General features: G+C 40.5%; 1 protein-coding gene across 3 annotated transcripts in view; it reads right to left on the bottom strand.

Annotated features, from left to right (window-relative positions):
* Positions 1 to 13,433, bottom strand: part of ipo11 (importin 11) — a 458,122-nt gene that overhangs the window by 384,131 nt on the left and 60,558 nt on the right. For all 3 annotated transcript variants that reach the window (XM_043689423.1, XM_043689430.1, XM_043689427.1), the window contains exon 5: positions 11,885 to 12,088. In XM_043689423.1, the coding sequence (XP_043545358.1) occupies positions 11,885 to 12,088 (204 nt within the window). The remainder of the gene's footprint in view (positions 1 to 11,884; positions 12,089 to 13,433) is intronic.

Here is a 13,433-nt window from a genome sequence, read left to right as displayed (position 1 = left end):
GTCTCTAAAGAAGGAGGCCATCTGGTGTGTTCTGGGGTGGAACTGGTCCTCCTAGGAGCAGATACGGCGGAGGCGGAGGGATTGGGAATGTGGGATGGCATTTTTGCAGGATGTAGGATGGGAAGAGGTGTAATCCAGGTAGCTGTGGGAGTCGGTGGGCTTGTAAAAAATGTCGGTGTCAAGTCGGTCGTCATTAATGGAGATGGAGAGGTCCAGGAAGGGGAGGGGAAGGGTCCAGATGAATTTAAGGTCGGGTGGAATGTGTTGGTAAAGTTGATGAATTGCTCAACCTCCTCACGGGAGCACGAAGTGGCGCCGATGCAGTCATCGATGTAGCAGAGCAAGAGAAGGGGAGTGGTGCCGATGTAACTACGGAAGATGAACTGTTCTATGTAGCCGACAAAGAGACCCATATGGGTGCCCATGCTGGAGGAAGTGGGAGGATTAGAAGGAGAAATTGTTACAGGTGAGGACCAGTTCAGCCAAACGAATGAGTGTGTCGGTGGAAGGATACTGTTGGGGACGTCGGGAGAGGAGGAAACGGAGAGCTTGGAGGCCCTGGTTATGGCGGACAGAGGTGTAGAGGGATTGGATATCCATGGTGAAGATGAGGCATTGAGGGCTGGGGAAATGGAAGTCTTGGAGGTGGTGGAGGGCGTGTGTGGTGTCTCGAACGTATGTGGGAAGTTCCTGGACTAGGGCGGATAGGACAGTGTCAAGGTAGGCTGTAGTTAAATTATTTAATCTTTGAAGAAAAGTAAATTGCATATTACTTCTTCCTAAAAAAAATTATAATTAAGTCTAGCTAAGATGTAGGAAAATCAATACTAACATTTAGACAAGGTGACCAGTCAAAAGTTTCACCGAATTTTCATATATGCTCTCTTCAGACAAGTTCGGCACCAGGTTTTGTACAGGTTAACAGGCCATTAACGTACACAGGTCAACAACTACCAAATTTATAGCATCTGCAGTCTTTTTATTTTTTAACATCTACTAAATGCGAAGTGTGAAATTAGTCCTAACTTTACAAAAGATTCCAGGTTTACTGACATCTGAACATTATTCAAACTTTCTGTTCTTTCAACAGCTAATACATATCTTTCCAACCAACATGAGGGCAGATTGGCTGAAAAGGAATTAACATGAAAAATGGAAGATGAGAGTAGTGCTGAAAGAAAGGTACATTTTGTTGAAGCTTTTTGACTTATACTTGTCTGGGCAACGTGCAAGAATACCGAATTAAGGGAAAACTAACATTTTTATAGTAGGAGAGGGGTGAATACTGATTGAGCACTTTGAATGGTAGAAGTGCTGCTATGAAGAATGCACAAGTTATGATGTTTGACAATTAAAGTTAAGACTAGCAGCTGACAGTCAAGTCAAAAGTGAAGTACTGCACTTCCTGAAATTTTAAATGAACTTAGCCACTAATTCAGGCAAATGTAAAATAGCTCAGAACATTCTTTAAATTGGAGCAGGGTTCTTCCTGCTGTCCTTGTCAACATGTACTCTGCAAATATCATCCAGAAAAAAAACAAATTAATTGGTCAATTATTCCACTGCTGCTTCTAGCATCTTTCAATAAATAAATTGTTTGCTGCACATACCTATAGGTAACTATGAAACAAATGCTTGGGAATTCGAAGGCTCTGAAACGCTGATTTTTTAACTTATATTGTATCCGTCACTTGTAACATCAATCTCTCTATTACTCTTTCAGAACATAATGATATTCTTTATTCTCTGGGAGCATGCAATTTATTGCATACTATTGCAGTTTCATTAAGTTTTCAACAGAGGGAAGACCATTCATCTGTTGTCATGACACTTCAAACAAAAGGATATTAAAAATATCAAATTCATGTCTTTTCTGATAGCAAGTTATGAAGTGCACCCATCATATTAGACTGTAGAAAAAGGAATAACTGGAAAAAGAAATGCATCACCTTGAAAGACACTTGGTGAATTTTTTTTAAATTAAACTTTACTTAGTGGTTACCAAACAGGACACATACCACAATTTACAAAGTAAACATTACACAAATATTATGGAATGGCAAATAATGTTTTCAACTATTGATTTCCTTCACCTTTTTTGGGAAAGACATGTCTAAGTTGCAGAGAACGTAGTTTAAGGAAATATACTTGTTGGTTATTACTGCTGTAATACCTTATGATCTTATCCTTTTTGAATTATTGAGTATTAAAGAAAGTTTCTAGATTACTGCAGTATACCTGAGTAGACAGTACAAGCTTAACATATCATAAATTCAGTCAGCTAGTGGTGGACGAGTGTTCAATGAAGCAAACTTCTAAGTCGTGGAGAGGATTGAATTCTTTCAACACTACTGCCACCATTCCAATGAGTGATACAATTCCACCATACACCTTATATAAATGGTAGAGACGCCAAGAGGTGTCAGATGCAGCCTCAGATATGCGCTTTCTTACAGCTATTGATGTGATTAGTCTAGTTCAGCTCTGGTCAATAGTGACCTCTATATTCCCAAAAATGCTGATGTTGAAATCGCTTCACTGGAATAGCATGCTGGAAATCAAGTCCCACACTTCTCAGAGTCAGCACTAATGTTAACGATTTTATAAAGTATGTAGAATTCCCCAATTTACTTGGTATTTCTATCCAGATTGACAGAAGACATAGGCCAGGCGTAAAGGATATACCTCAACAATTTTTCACATTGTCAGGTAGATGCCAGTGTTGCAGCTGCTCTGAAATTGCATGGCTGGGGTGCAGCAAATTTTGGAGTACAGCTTTCACTACAATTGTTGAAATATTATCAGTCCACAGAGCCTTTACAATCTCCAGTGCCTTCAGACATTTCTAGACATCATGTGCAATTAATTGATTTGATTGGCATCTGTCATGTGTGTGTCCTTTGGAGGAGACAGAGATGGATCATCAATTCTGTATATCCACGTTCCTAAGCATCCTGCCATTTACAATACATTTTCCTCTTACATTTGACCTCCAAAAATGCATCACCTCACACTTGTCTGGATTAAACTCTACCTGCCATTTCTCTCTCCACTTTCCAACTGATCCATATCATTTAACAACCTTCCTCACTATACACAAGTCCATTAATTTTAATGGAGCAAATTACTGCAAATGCTGGAAATCTGAATATAAAAAAATGTCGTAAATAACAGCAAGTCAGCCAGTATCCATGGAGAGACAACAAGCTAATATTTTGAGTCTAAATGCCTCTTAAACATTGCGATCATTTCTGCTTCTATAACCTCCCCTCGCTCCCCTCCCCTTCCAGACTTCTACCACTCACACATTTTCTTGAACGTTTCCCTCTCTCACCTTACACTTAATATTTAACCGAGCTCTTATGAAGAGTCATCTAGATTCAAAACATTAGCTTGCTCCATGGATTCTGCCTGACCTGCCATGATTTCCAGCATTTTTTGTTTCCATTAATTTTCATATTGAATGCACCTTTACTAATCAAACCACTCACTTCTTCATCCAAGTCATTTATGTATATCACAAACACAGATCCCAGCACGGATCCTTACGGAACATCACTGGTCACAGAGCTCCAGGCAGAAAAGCAGTCCTTAACAACTATCCTCTTGTCTTCTAAGGCCAGGCCAATTTTGTATCCAATTTGCCAAATCACATGAATCCCATGTTACTTAATCTTCTGGACCTGAAGAACCTTTTCAAATTCTTTAGTAAAGTTCATTTAGACAGCATACACCGCCTTTCCCTCATCAAACAATTTTGTCACTTGCGCAAAAAACTCAATCAAATTTGTAATAGAAGATCACCTCTGCAGAAAGCCATGCTGACTATCCCTAAGTCCATTATTTTCCAAATGCGAGTTAATCCATTCCCTAGGAATTTTCTCCAATAATTTGCCTATCATTGATATAAGAATACCATCCTATAATTTCCTGGATTATCCTTTTTAATCAAACTAACAATATTGCCTATTCTTCAGCCTTCTTGGTCCCTGCCTGTGGCTAAAGAGGATACAAAAATCTCTGACAAAGCCCCAGCAATCTCCTCCCTTGTCTTCCTCAGTATCCAAGGATGAGACCCGTTATCTACCTTAATGTTTTTCAAATAACCCAATACCATCTCTTTAATATCGACATGCTCCAGAATATCAACGTACCCTTCTCTAATCTTACCATCATCTATGCCCTTCTCCTTGGTGATTACTCATTACTTATTAAATACCTCATCCACTTCCTCTGGTTCCTTACATAAATTCCCTCCTTTGTTCTTGAGTGGACCTATCCTTGCCTTATTGCCCTCTAATATAAATATAAAATGCCTTGGGATTCTTCTAAATCCTTTCCAAGAACATTTCTTCTAGTCCTCTTAATTTGTCAAGTTCTTTCCCGCTTCCTTTATATTCCTCAAAGGCCTGGTCTGACTTCAGTATCCTAAACCTTATATATGCTTCCTTTTCATTTTTGACTAACCTTTCAATATCGCTCATCATCCAGGGTTCTCAAATCTTGCCACCCTAATCTTTCATCCTCAAAGGAACATCCTGAACTCTGATCAACTCACATGTAAAAGACTCCTACTCGTCAAATGTGAGATGTGACCTCAAACAACGACCTTCAATATAATTTCTCTAGTTCCTGCCTAATATTGTTCGAATTACCCATACCCCAAATTAGTGCTTTCACCTAAGGACCAGTCTTATCCTTATCCATAGCTACTTATGGAATTGTGATCACAGTTCCCAAAGTGATTGCCCACTGAAACTTCAATCACCAATATAAAGTCTAGCACAGTCCCTTCAAGACTGTTTCAAGAAATCCTCCTGAAGGCAGCTAACAACCTCTGCCCCATGTAATTCCCAGGCACAAAGCAAGTCCCAGTCAATATTGAAAAGTTAAAAATCACCCATAACAACACTGTTGTTTTTACATAGTCATAAAGTCATATAGCACGGAAACAGACCTTTCAGTTAAACTCGCCTGCACCAGCCAAACATCCCAATCTGATCTAGTTCCATTTGCCAGCATTTGGCCCATGAAACTCTAAACTCTACCCATTCATACACCCATCCTGATGTCTTTTGAATTATTTTTTACTTGCGTCTGCCTCCACCACTTCCTCTAGCAGCTCATGCACTATCCTCTGCATGAAAAAGTTACCCCTTAAGTCCTTTCTCAATTTTTCCCTTCTCAGCACAAACCTATGCTCTCTAGTCTCCCCTACCCTAGGAAACATTCCTTGGCTATTCATCCTATTCATGCCCCTCATGATTTTATAAACCTTTATAAAGGTGACTGCAGTCTCTGACACTCCAGGGCAAAAAGCCCCAGTCTATTCAGCCTCGCCCTATAGCTTAAACCCTCCAATCTTGGCAACATCCTTATAAATCTTTTCTACACCCACTCAAGCTTAACAACATCCTTGCTATAGAATGGCGACCAGAATTATACACAGTGTTTCAAAAGTGTACTCACCAATATGCTGTATATCTGCACCATTACATTCCAACTCCTATACTCAATGCTTCAACTGATGAAGGCAAGCATGCCAAATGCCTTCTTCACTACCTTATTCACCCACGACTCCACGTTCAAGGAACTATACACCCACACACATAGGACTTCTTGTTTGGCAACACTCTCCAGGGCCCTACTATTAACTGTATAAATCTTGCACTGTTTTGCCTTATCAAGATGCAACAACTCACAATTATAAATTAAATTTTGTCTGCCACTCCTCAGCCCAATGGCCCATATGATCACAGTCCCATTGTATTCTGACATAATCTTCTTCAGTGTTCACTACATCACCTTACTAACCAGATCTCCTATATTCATATCCAAATCATTCACATAAATGACAAAAAGTAGTGGACCCACACTGATTCTTGTGACACACTGCTGATCACAAGCCTCCAGTCCAAAAAGCAACCTTCTACTATCACCCTCTGTCTCCTACCTTCAAGCCAATTTTGTACCCAACTGGCTAGCTACCCCTAGATTCTGTGTGATCTAATCTTACTAACCAGTCTCCATACAAAACCTTGTAGAACACCTTGGTGAAGTCCATCAGGAGAACGTCTACTGCTCTACATTCATCAATCTCTTTTGTTATCTCTTCAAAAACTCAATCAAGATAGTGAGATACGATTCCAAAGGCACAAAGCCATATTGATTAGCCCTAATCAGTCCTTGCCTTTCCAAATGCACGTAGATCCTGTCCTTCAGAATTCCCTCCAAAAACTTACCCACCAATGACGTAAGGCTCACGGATTTCTAGCTCCTTGGCCTTTCCTTAAACTTGCCTTAAATAATGGGACATTAGCCATCCTCCAGTCTTCCGGCACCTCACCCATGGCTATCGATGACACAAATATCACAACAAGGAGCTCAGCAATTACTTGCCCAGTTTCACACTAAGTTTTGAGAAACACCTGATCAGGTTCCGGGAATTTGTTTACTTTTATGCTTTTAAGATCTCTAGCACCTCCTCTTCTGTAGTATGAACTCTTTTCAAGACATCACTATTTATTTCCCCAAGTTCCCTAGCTTCCATGCTCTTCTCCACAGTAAATACGAACAAAAAATATTTGTTTAGTATTTTACCATTTTCTTGTGCTTCCACACATAGATGGCCACATTAATTTTTAAGGGGCCCTATTCTCTCCCTAGTTATTCTTTTGCTCTTAATGTACTTCATGAATATCTTTGGATTCTCTTTAACTTTATTTCCAAAATCATCTCTTGTTCTCTTTTTGACCTCCTGATTTCCCCCGAGAGTATGTTATTCATTCAGCTGTCTGATATATGCCTGCTTTTTCTTGACTGGAACCTCAACTTCTTTGGATCAATGGTGCTGGAAGAGCACAGCAATTCAGGCAGCATCGAGGATTTTGCTGAAGCTCCTCGATGCTGCCTGAACTGCTGTGCTCTTCCAGCACCATTGATCCAGAATCTGGTTTCCAGCATCTGCAGTCATTGTTTTTACCTCAACTTCTTTGGTCATCCAGCATTCCCTACATTTACCTATCTGCACTTCGCACTAACAGGAACATACAGTCTCTAGACTGTTGTCATCTCATTCTTAAAGACCTTCCACTTTTCAACTGTCCCTTCACCTGTGAATATCCTCCCTCAAGCAATTTTAAAAGTTCCTGTCCAATACTGTCAAAATTGGCCTAACTCCAATTTAGAATTTTAACTTTTTGATCAGTTCTATGTTTTCCCATAACTATTTTAGAACTAGTAGAATTATGGATCACTTTCCCCAAAGTCCTCCTCCACTGATACCTTAGTTACTTGCCCTGCCTTATTTTCCAACAGAAGTTTAAATGTTGCTCATTTTCCAGGGGGTATATCCACATACTGAATAAGAAAGTTTTTGTGTACACACTTAAATTCCACCCCATCTAAGCCCTTAACACTATAATGGTCCTAGTCTGTTTGGAAAGTTAAAATCTGTACCATTACGTTCCTATTTTCCTTACCAATAGGTGCAATTTCCTTACATAGTTGCTTCTCAATTTCTCATTAACTATTAGAGGGCCTTTAATACAATCCCACAAAGTAATTACACCTTTCTTAAGTTCCACCCATTATAATTTGACTGGATGATGTCTCCTAAAGTACAGCCGCAATGTTATCCCAAAGCAAATACCCACTCCTCCTCCTGTCTTGCTTCCCTTTCTATAGCATCTATACTGTGGAACATTAAGCTGCCAGTCCTGTCTATTCCTGTCCTACATTTCTGTGTTATCGGATTATCCAGCAAGATCGCAAGGTCCCATTGCTTAGCTAAACTATGTTATCCGGCATTCGATTAACTGAACGAAATACTCCCTGCCCGTGTCCTTCGGATCATCGAGATTCCTCTGTATTTGACTTCCTCCCCTATCTACTTACAAACATCTTTCCATGATCCACTTATGTATCTGTCCTCTGTTTCCTGCTGGTTATTGGGAGAACTATAGCATTACTCCATCCTTGTGATTTCTACTGTCTTATTCCTGAGTTCTACCCATATGGCATTGCTGGAGGTCCCCTCCAATGTGTCCTCTCTCAATGCAGCTGTCGCATTCTCCTTAATCAGAGTCAAGAGTGTGCTGCTGGAGAAGCAGGTCAGGCAGCAGGTCAGGCAGCATCACACGAACAGAAGAATTGACATTTCAGGCATAAGCCCTTCGTCAGGAATGAGGCTTGTGGGTTAGGGCTGAGAGATAAAAGGGAGGAGGGTGGGACTGGAGAGATGGTAGCTGGGAAAGCAATAGGTGAATGAAGGTGAGGGACAAGGTGATAGATCAGAGGGGGGAGTATTCGACAGGTCAGGAGGGCGGTGCTGAGTTGTAGGCTTGGGACTTGGATAATGTTTGGAAGAACTGCAAACTGTGTGAGCAATAGTGTGGAACTCCAAAAGAACTGTGATAAATTGGCAGAGTGGGCAGATAGGTGGGGAATGAGGTTTAATGCAGAGAAGTGAGAGGTGATACACTTTGGTATGGAGAACATTGAAAGACAATATAAAAGAGAGGAACAATTCTACAAGGAGTACAAGAGCAGAGGGACCTGGGTGTACATGTGCACAATCATTGAAGGTTCAACCTGTACAAGACACTTCTTAAATTTCAATAGGAGTATTGTGTACAGTTGGGTGCCACATTATAGAAAAGCTTCAGCAATGAGGATAGATTGAAGAAGTTGGCACTCTTGTCCTTGCAGAGAAGACGATCGAGAGGAGATCTGATTGAGGTTTTCAAAGTCATGAGCGGGCTGGACAGAGCAGATTGGGTGAAGCTGTTTCCACTTGTAAGTGAAATAAGAACAAGACGGCATAGATGTAAAATGACGTGCAAGCAAAGCAAGGGTGATGCAAGAAAAAAAATCTTCATACAGTGAGATGTTAAGGTATGGAATGCTCTGCCTGGAAATATGGTGAAGGTTCAGAATTGCACACAGTACTCTAATTGTTGCCTAACCAATGTTTTATGCAGTTCCAGCAGATCTTCCCTGCTCTTAAACTCTATGCCTCAGCTAATAAAGGCAAGTATTCCCATTTGCGTTCTTAACCTATTCCGCTAGCTTAAGGGAGCAGGGGTTATGCACACCAAGGTCCCACTGATTCTCAATGCTTCCAAGGGGTACTACCATTTTTTGAAAAGGTGACCAAGACAATCGATGAATGTAGAGTGGTCGATGTTGTCCACATGGTCTTTAGCATGGCCTTTGAAAAGGTTCTGCATGGTAAACTGGTTAGTAGGGTTAGATAACATGGCATTCAAGGACAGCTAGCTAACTGGATACAAAATTGGCTGGACGGTAGAAGACAGAGTGGCGGCAGAGGGTCATTGTACAGACTAAAAGCCTGTGACCAGCAGTATGCAGCAAGCATTGGTCCACCGGGTCCACTATTGTTCATCATTTATATTAACGTCTTGGATGAGAAGACAGGAGCCATGGTTCATAAGTTTGCAAATTACATCAAAATTGATAATATAATGAACAGTGAAGAATGTTATCTAAGAGTACAACGGGATCTTGATCAACTGGGCCAACGGGCCAAGGAATGGCAGATGGTGTTTAATCTAGAAAAAATGCAAGCTGTTGCATTTTGGTAATACAAACCAAGGGCAGGACTTACACATTTAATAGTAGGGCCAACGAGAATGTTGTTGAACAGAGAACCTAAGGGGTGCATGTACATAGGCTTTCCTCTCAGTTCTGGGACACCCGCACCAACCAACCCAACCACCCCGTGGCTCAACACTTCAACTCCCCCTCCCACTCCACCAAGGACATGCAGGTCCTTGGACTCCTCCATCGCCAGACCATAGCAACACAACGGCTGTAGGAAGAGCGCCTCATCTTCCGCCTAGGGACCCTCCAACCACAAGGGATGAACTCAGATTTCTCCAGTTTCCTCATTTCCCCTCCCCCCACCTTGTCTCAGTCAAATCCCTCGAACTCAGCACCGCCTTCCTAACCTGCAATCTTCTTCCTGACCTCCTTCTACCCCGGCCTATCACCCTCACCTTGACCTCCTTCCACCTATCGCATTTCCAACACTTCTTCCCCAAGTCCCTCCTCCCTACCTTTTATCTTAGCCTGCTGGACACACTTTCCTCATTCCTGAAGAAGGGCTCATGCCCGAAACGTCGATTCTCCTGCTCCTTTGATGCTGCCTGACCTGCTGCGCTTTTCCAGCAACACATTTTCAGCTCTGATCTCCAGCATCTGCAGTCCTCACTTTCTCCTCGAAGAACCTAACTGGACACAGGCTTTCAGTCACAACAGCACCCTTTGAGTATCAACCTTGGCTTCCTGACACTCAGCTAATTCTGGATACAATTAGCCAGATTTCCTTGAATTTCATGGAATCTTACTTTCAGTATCAATCTCCTCTGCAGGACCTTGTCAAAAGCCCTGAAGCCCAAGTAGACTACATCAAAAACATCGTCCTCATCTACAAACAGGGTCACCTCTTCAAACAATTTAATCAAGTTGGTTAGACATGACTTACCATAACAAAACCATATTGACTGTTCTTGATTAATCCCTGCCTATCCAAGTACAGATTAATTATGTCCCTCAGAATTGTTTCCAATAGTCTCCCTACCACTGAGGTTAGACAGACTGCCTCTAGTTTCCTAGTTCATCTCTTCCTCCCTTCTTGAGGGACGGTATCCCAATGGCTGTTCTCCAGGTCTCTAGCACCTCTTCTGTGGCCAGGGAGGAATTGAAAATTGCTAGTGCCCCTGCTATTTCCTCCCTTGCCTCATTCATACATTTCATCTAAAACTTAAATTTAATTATAACACAGTTTTTATCCCTGTTTTCTACAACCACCAGCAAACACAAAGACAATAATTCATCTAGAATCCGACTATATTGTCCAGCTCCATATTGTTCTATATTGTTCTCATATTAGTTTTTCCAGCTGGGAGCTGGTGTGTAGTTTTAGTTGAGGAAATTTTGCTACAGCTTGTGCCTCCTACTTATGAAGCACCTTTGTGGTGAATTAAGTTTAAAACCAAGTTGTTCCTCTGGAAGCTTGAATGAAAAAAAACTTTTTAATTTTTTTTCCCTTAGCAACTTATTTCTGCTAAAACCTGAGGGAGAACCCAGCATGATTAGTGACTTGGTCAAATATGCGAGAACACCTGATTGAGACACTTTGGAACATTTTGCCTCTTGTCCTTTTGCCTTCAAGAAAAACCGCCATGGATGAAGTGGTTCACTTTTCAAAATTCAATCTTTGCAAAGAGAAATCAGTATTTTTTTTCTCTTTACCTGATGAGTAAGATAATATGTGTGTTTATTCAGATATTTAGAAGGATAAGTATTTATATTTTCATCTTACAAATTTTGCATAATAACTAAACTTGCACCTTTCCATAATGTGTTTTGTAATAAATCGATAATTGTGTTTATTAAAGAAACTTAATGGATTTTTTTATTCCGGGTCTAATACAGAAGACAACTGACATATCAACACTTGGATATAATATTTTATGTTGCTACCAGTGAAGTAGTAAGATCAGAACAACAATGCACTCCTCTGTCTTGGTCATAACAACATGTATCTGCTGCGGCATAACACGTGGAGAAAACTACTGTTCATGGGCTGCCAATTCACCAGTCTTTATAATCAAATTCTTCTCCATTTTGTCGTATTTTCAAACTTTCTCCTAAAATAATTGTTGTGTGCTACCTTCGTCCTTTCAACTGTCTCCTACAAATCCACACTTAAACCATCCTTTTGCTTAAAATAACCATATACTCCTTCCACCCTCCAAGTTCAAAAGCTGTTCTTTTACATGTACAATGATATTTAAATATAAACTCTATCACTTTATATAAATATAAACTTTATCAAAGTATGTTTAAAAATACTTACATCTTGAAACAACTTCTTGTCTGCTATCAGTTTTTTAGATGACAGTGTCTTAGTAACATGATAAAAGGCAAGCAGTGCCCTATGCTGACGCAGATCATCCTGAACCTTAACAGATTCCAACAGTGTGGGAATTAATTCTGGCCAGTGTCGAGGGCAATCTAACCTGGCAACCTTAGCAATCAGTACTCCAATTTGCGTTGCAATCTGTAAAGATATAAACCACAAACAGGTTAAATGATTAAACTCAGAAGCAGTCCATGGAAAGAAAAATGCAGAACTACTGGAAAAAATATTTATGCTGTCAAATGAGCACAGGTACACAGAAATCATTAGCTTTCAGATTTAAGAGAAAATCTTTGTTCAACTAATTTCAGTCAATGGATAAATTTGATGTTGTTTGTAATAGGTTATTCGCCAAAAAAAAATTGTCAAGTCAGAAATGCACAGACAAGAGGAGATTGTGAAAATTTCGGTACTCATTTTTAATCAATGCTGATTCAACTGACGGAAAAAGATGATTGTTCAAATTGCATTGCACTTCACTAATGCTTAAAAGCTCAGAAAAGCACTAAAGTTACAACCTGGCTACGAAGTTAAAGCTTCAACGCAGGGTCGGAATTGTTCCAGATGGGTTGGGACATCAATATCACATCTCCACAAATGGATGTGTGAAAAGACCCCATGTTAAGATTCAAATTTATGACAGTTTCATAGTTAATAAGTTTTGTTGACTTTGGTTGAAGGATTATGGACACCTGGAATAATTTTTTTAAGGACATCAAAGAAAGGACAGTGAAACTTTTTTTAAACAACGAATCTTGAATCCTTAAATGAAAATCCCATGGATTCCAAATAACTGCTTGAATTCACATCAGGGAAAACACTTCACTGGTTTTATGATTGATTTTAGGGGTGTTCTGTGAGAATGGTGCTTTGCATGCATGGAGATTTTTTTTGGATTATCATTTGGGGAAGCTTGCTAAAAGGAAGGAGTTGTACGACTCAATTCTCTTATGACAATAGACAATAGGTGCAGGAGTAGGCCATTCTGCCCTTCGAGCCTGCACCACCATTCAATATGACCATGGCTGATCATCCTTAATCAGTATCCTGTTCCTGCCTTATCTTCATAACCCTCGATTCCACTATCCTTGAGAGCTCTATCCAACTCTTTCTTAAATGAATCCAAAGACTGGGCCTCCAATGCCCTCTGGGGCACAGCATTCCACACAACCACCACTCTCTGGGTGAAGAAGTTTCTCCTCATCTCTGTCCTAAGTGGTCTATCCCGTATTTTGAAGCTGTGTACTCTGGTTCGGCACTCACCCATCAGCGGAAACATGTTTCCTGCCTCCAGAGTGTCCAATCCTTTAATAATCTTATATGTCTCAATCAGATCCCCTCTCAGTCTTCTAAACTCAAGGGTATACAAGCCCAGTCGCTTCAGTCTTTCAGCATAAGGTAGTCCCCCCATTCCAGGAATTGACCTCGTGAACTTACGCTGCACTCTCTCAATAGCCAGAATGTCTTTCCTCTAATTTGGAGACCA

The sequence above is a fragment of the Chiloscyllium plagiosum genome, chromosome 1, assembly GCF_004010195.1.
Source record: "Chiloscyllium plagiosum isolate BGI_BamShark_2017 chromosome 1, ASM401019v2, whole genome shotgun sequence".
NCBI classification, from domain to species: domain Eukaryota; kingdom Metazoa; phylum Chordata; class Chondrichthyes; order Orectolobiformes; family Hemiscylliidae; genus Chiloscyllium; species Chiloscyllium plagiosum.
The sequence above is the reverse complement of the archived record's forward strand: the minus strand, read 5'-3'. Positions and strand labels throughout refer to the sequence as shown.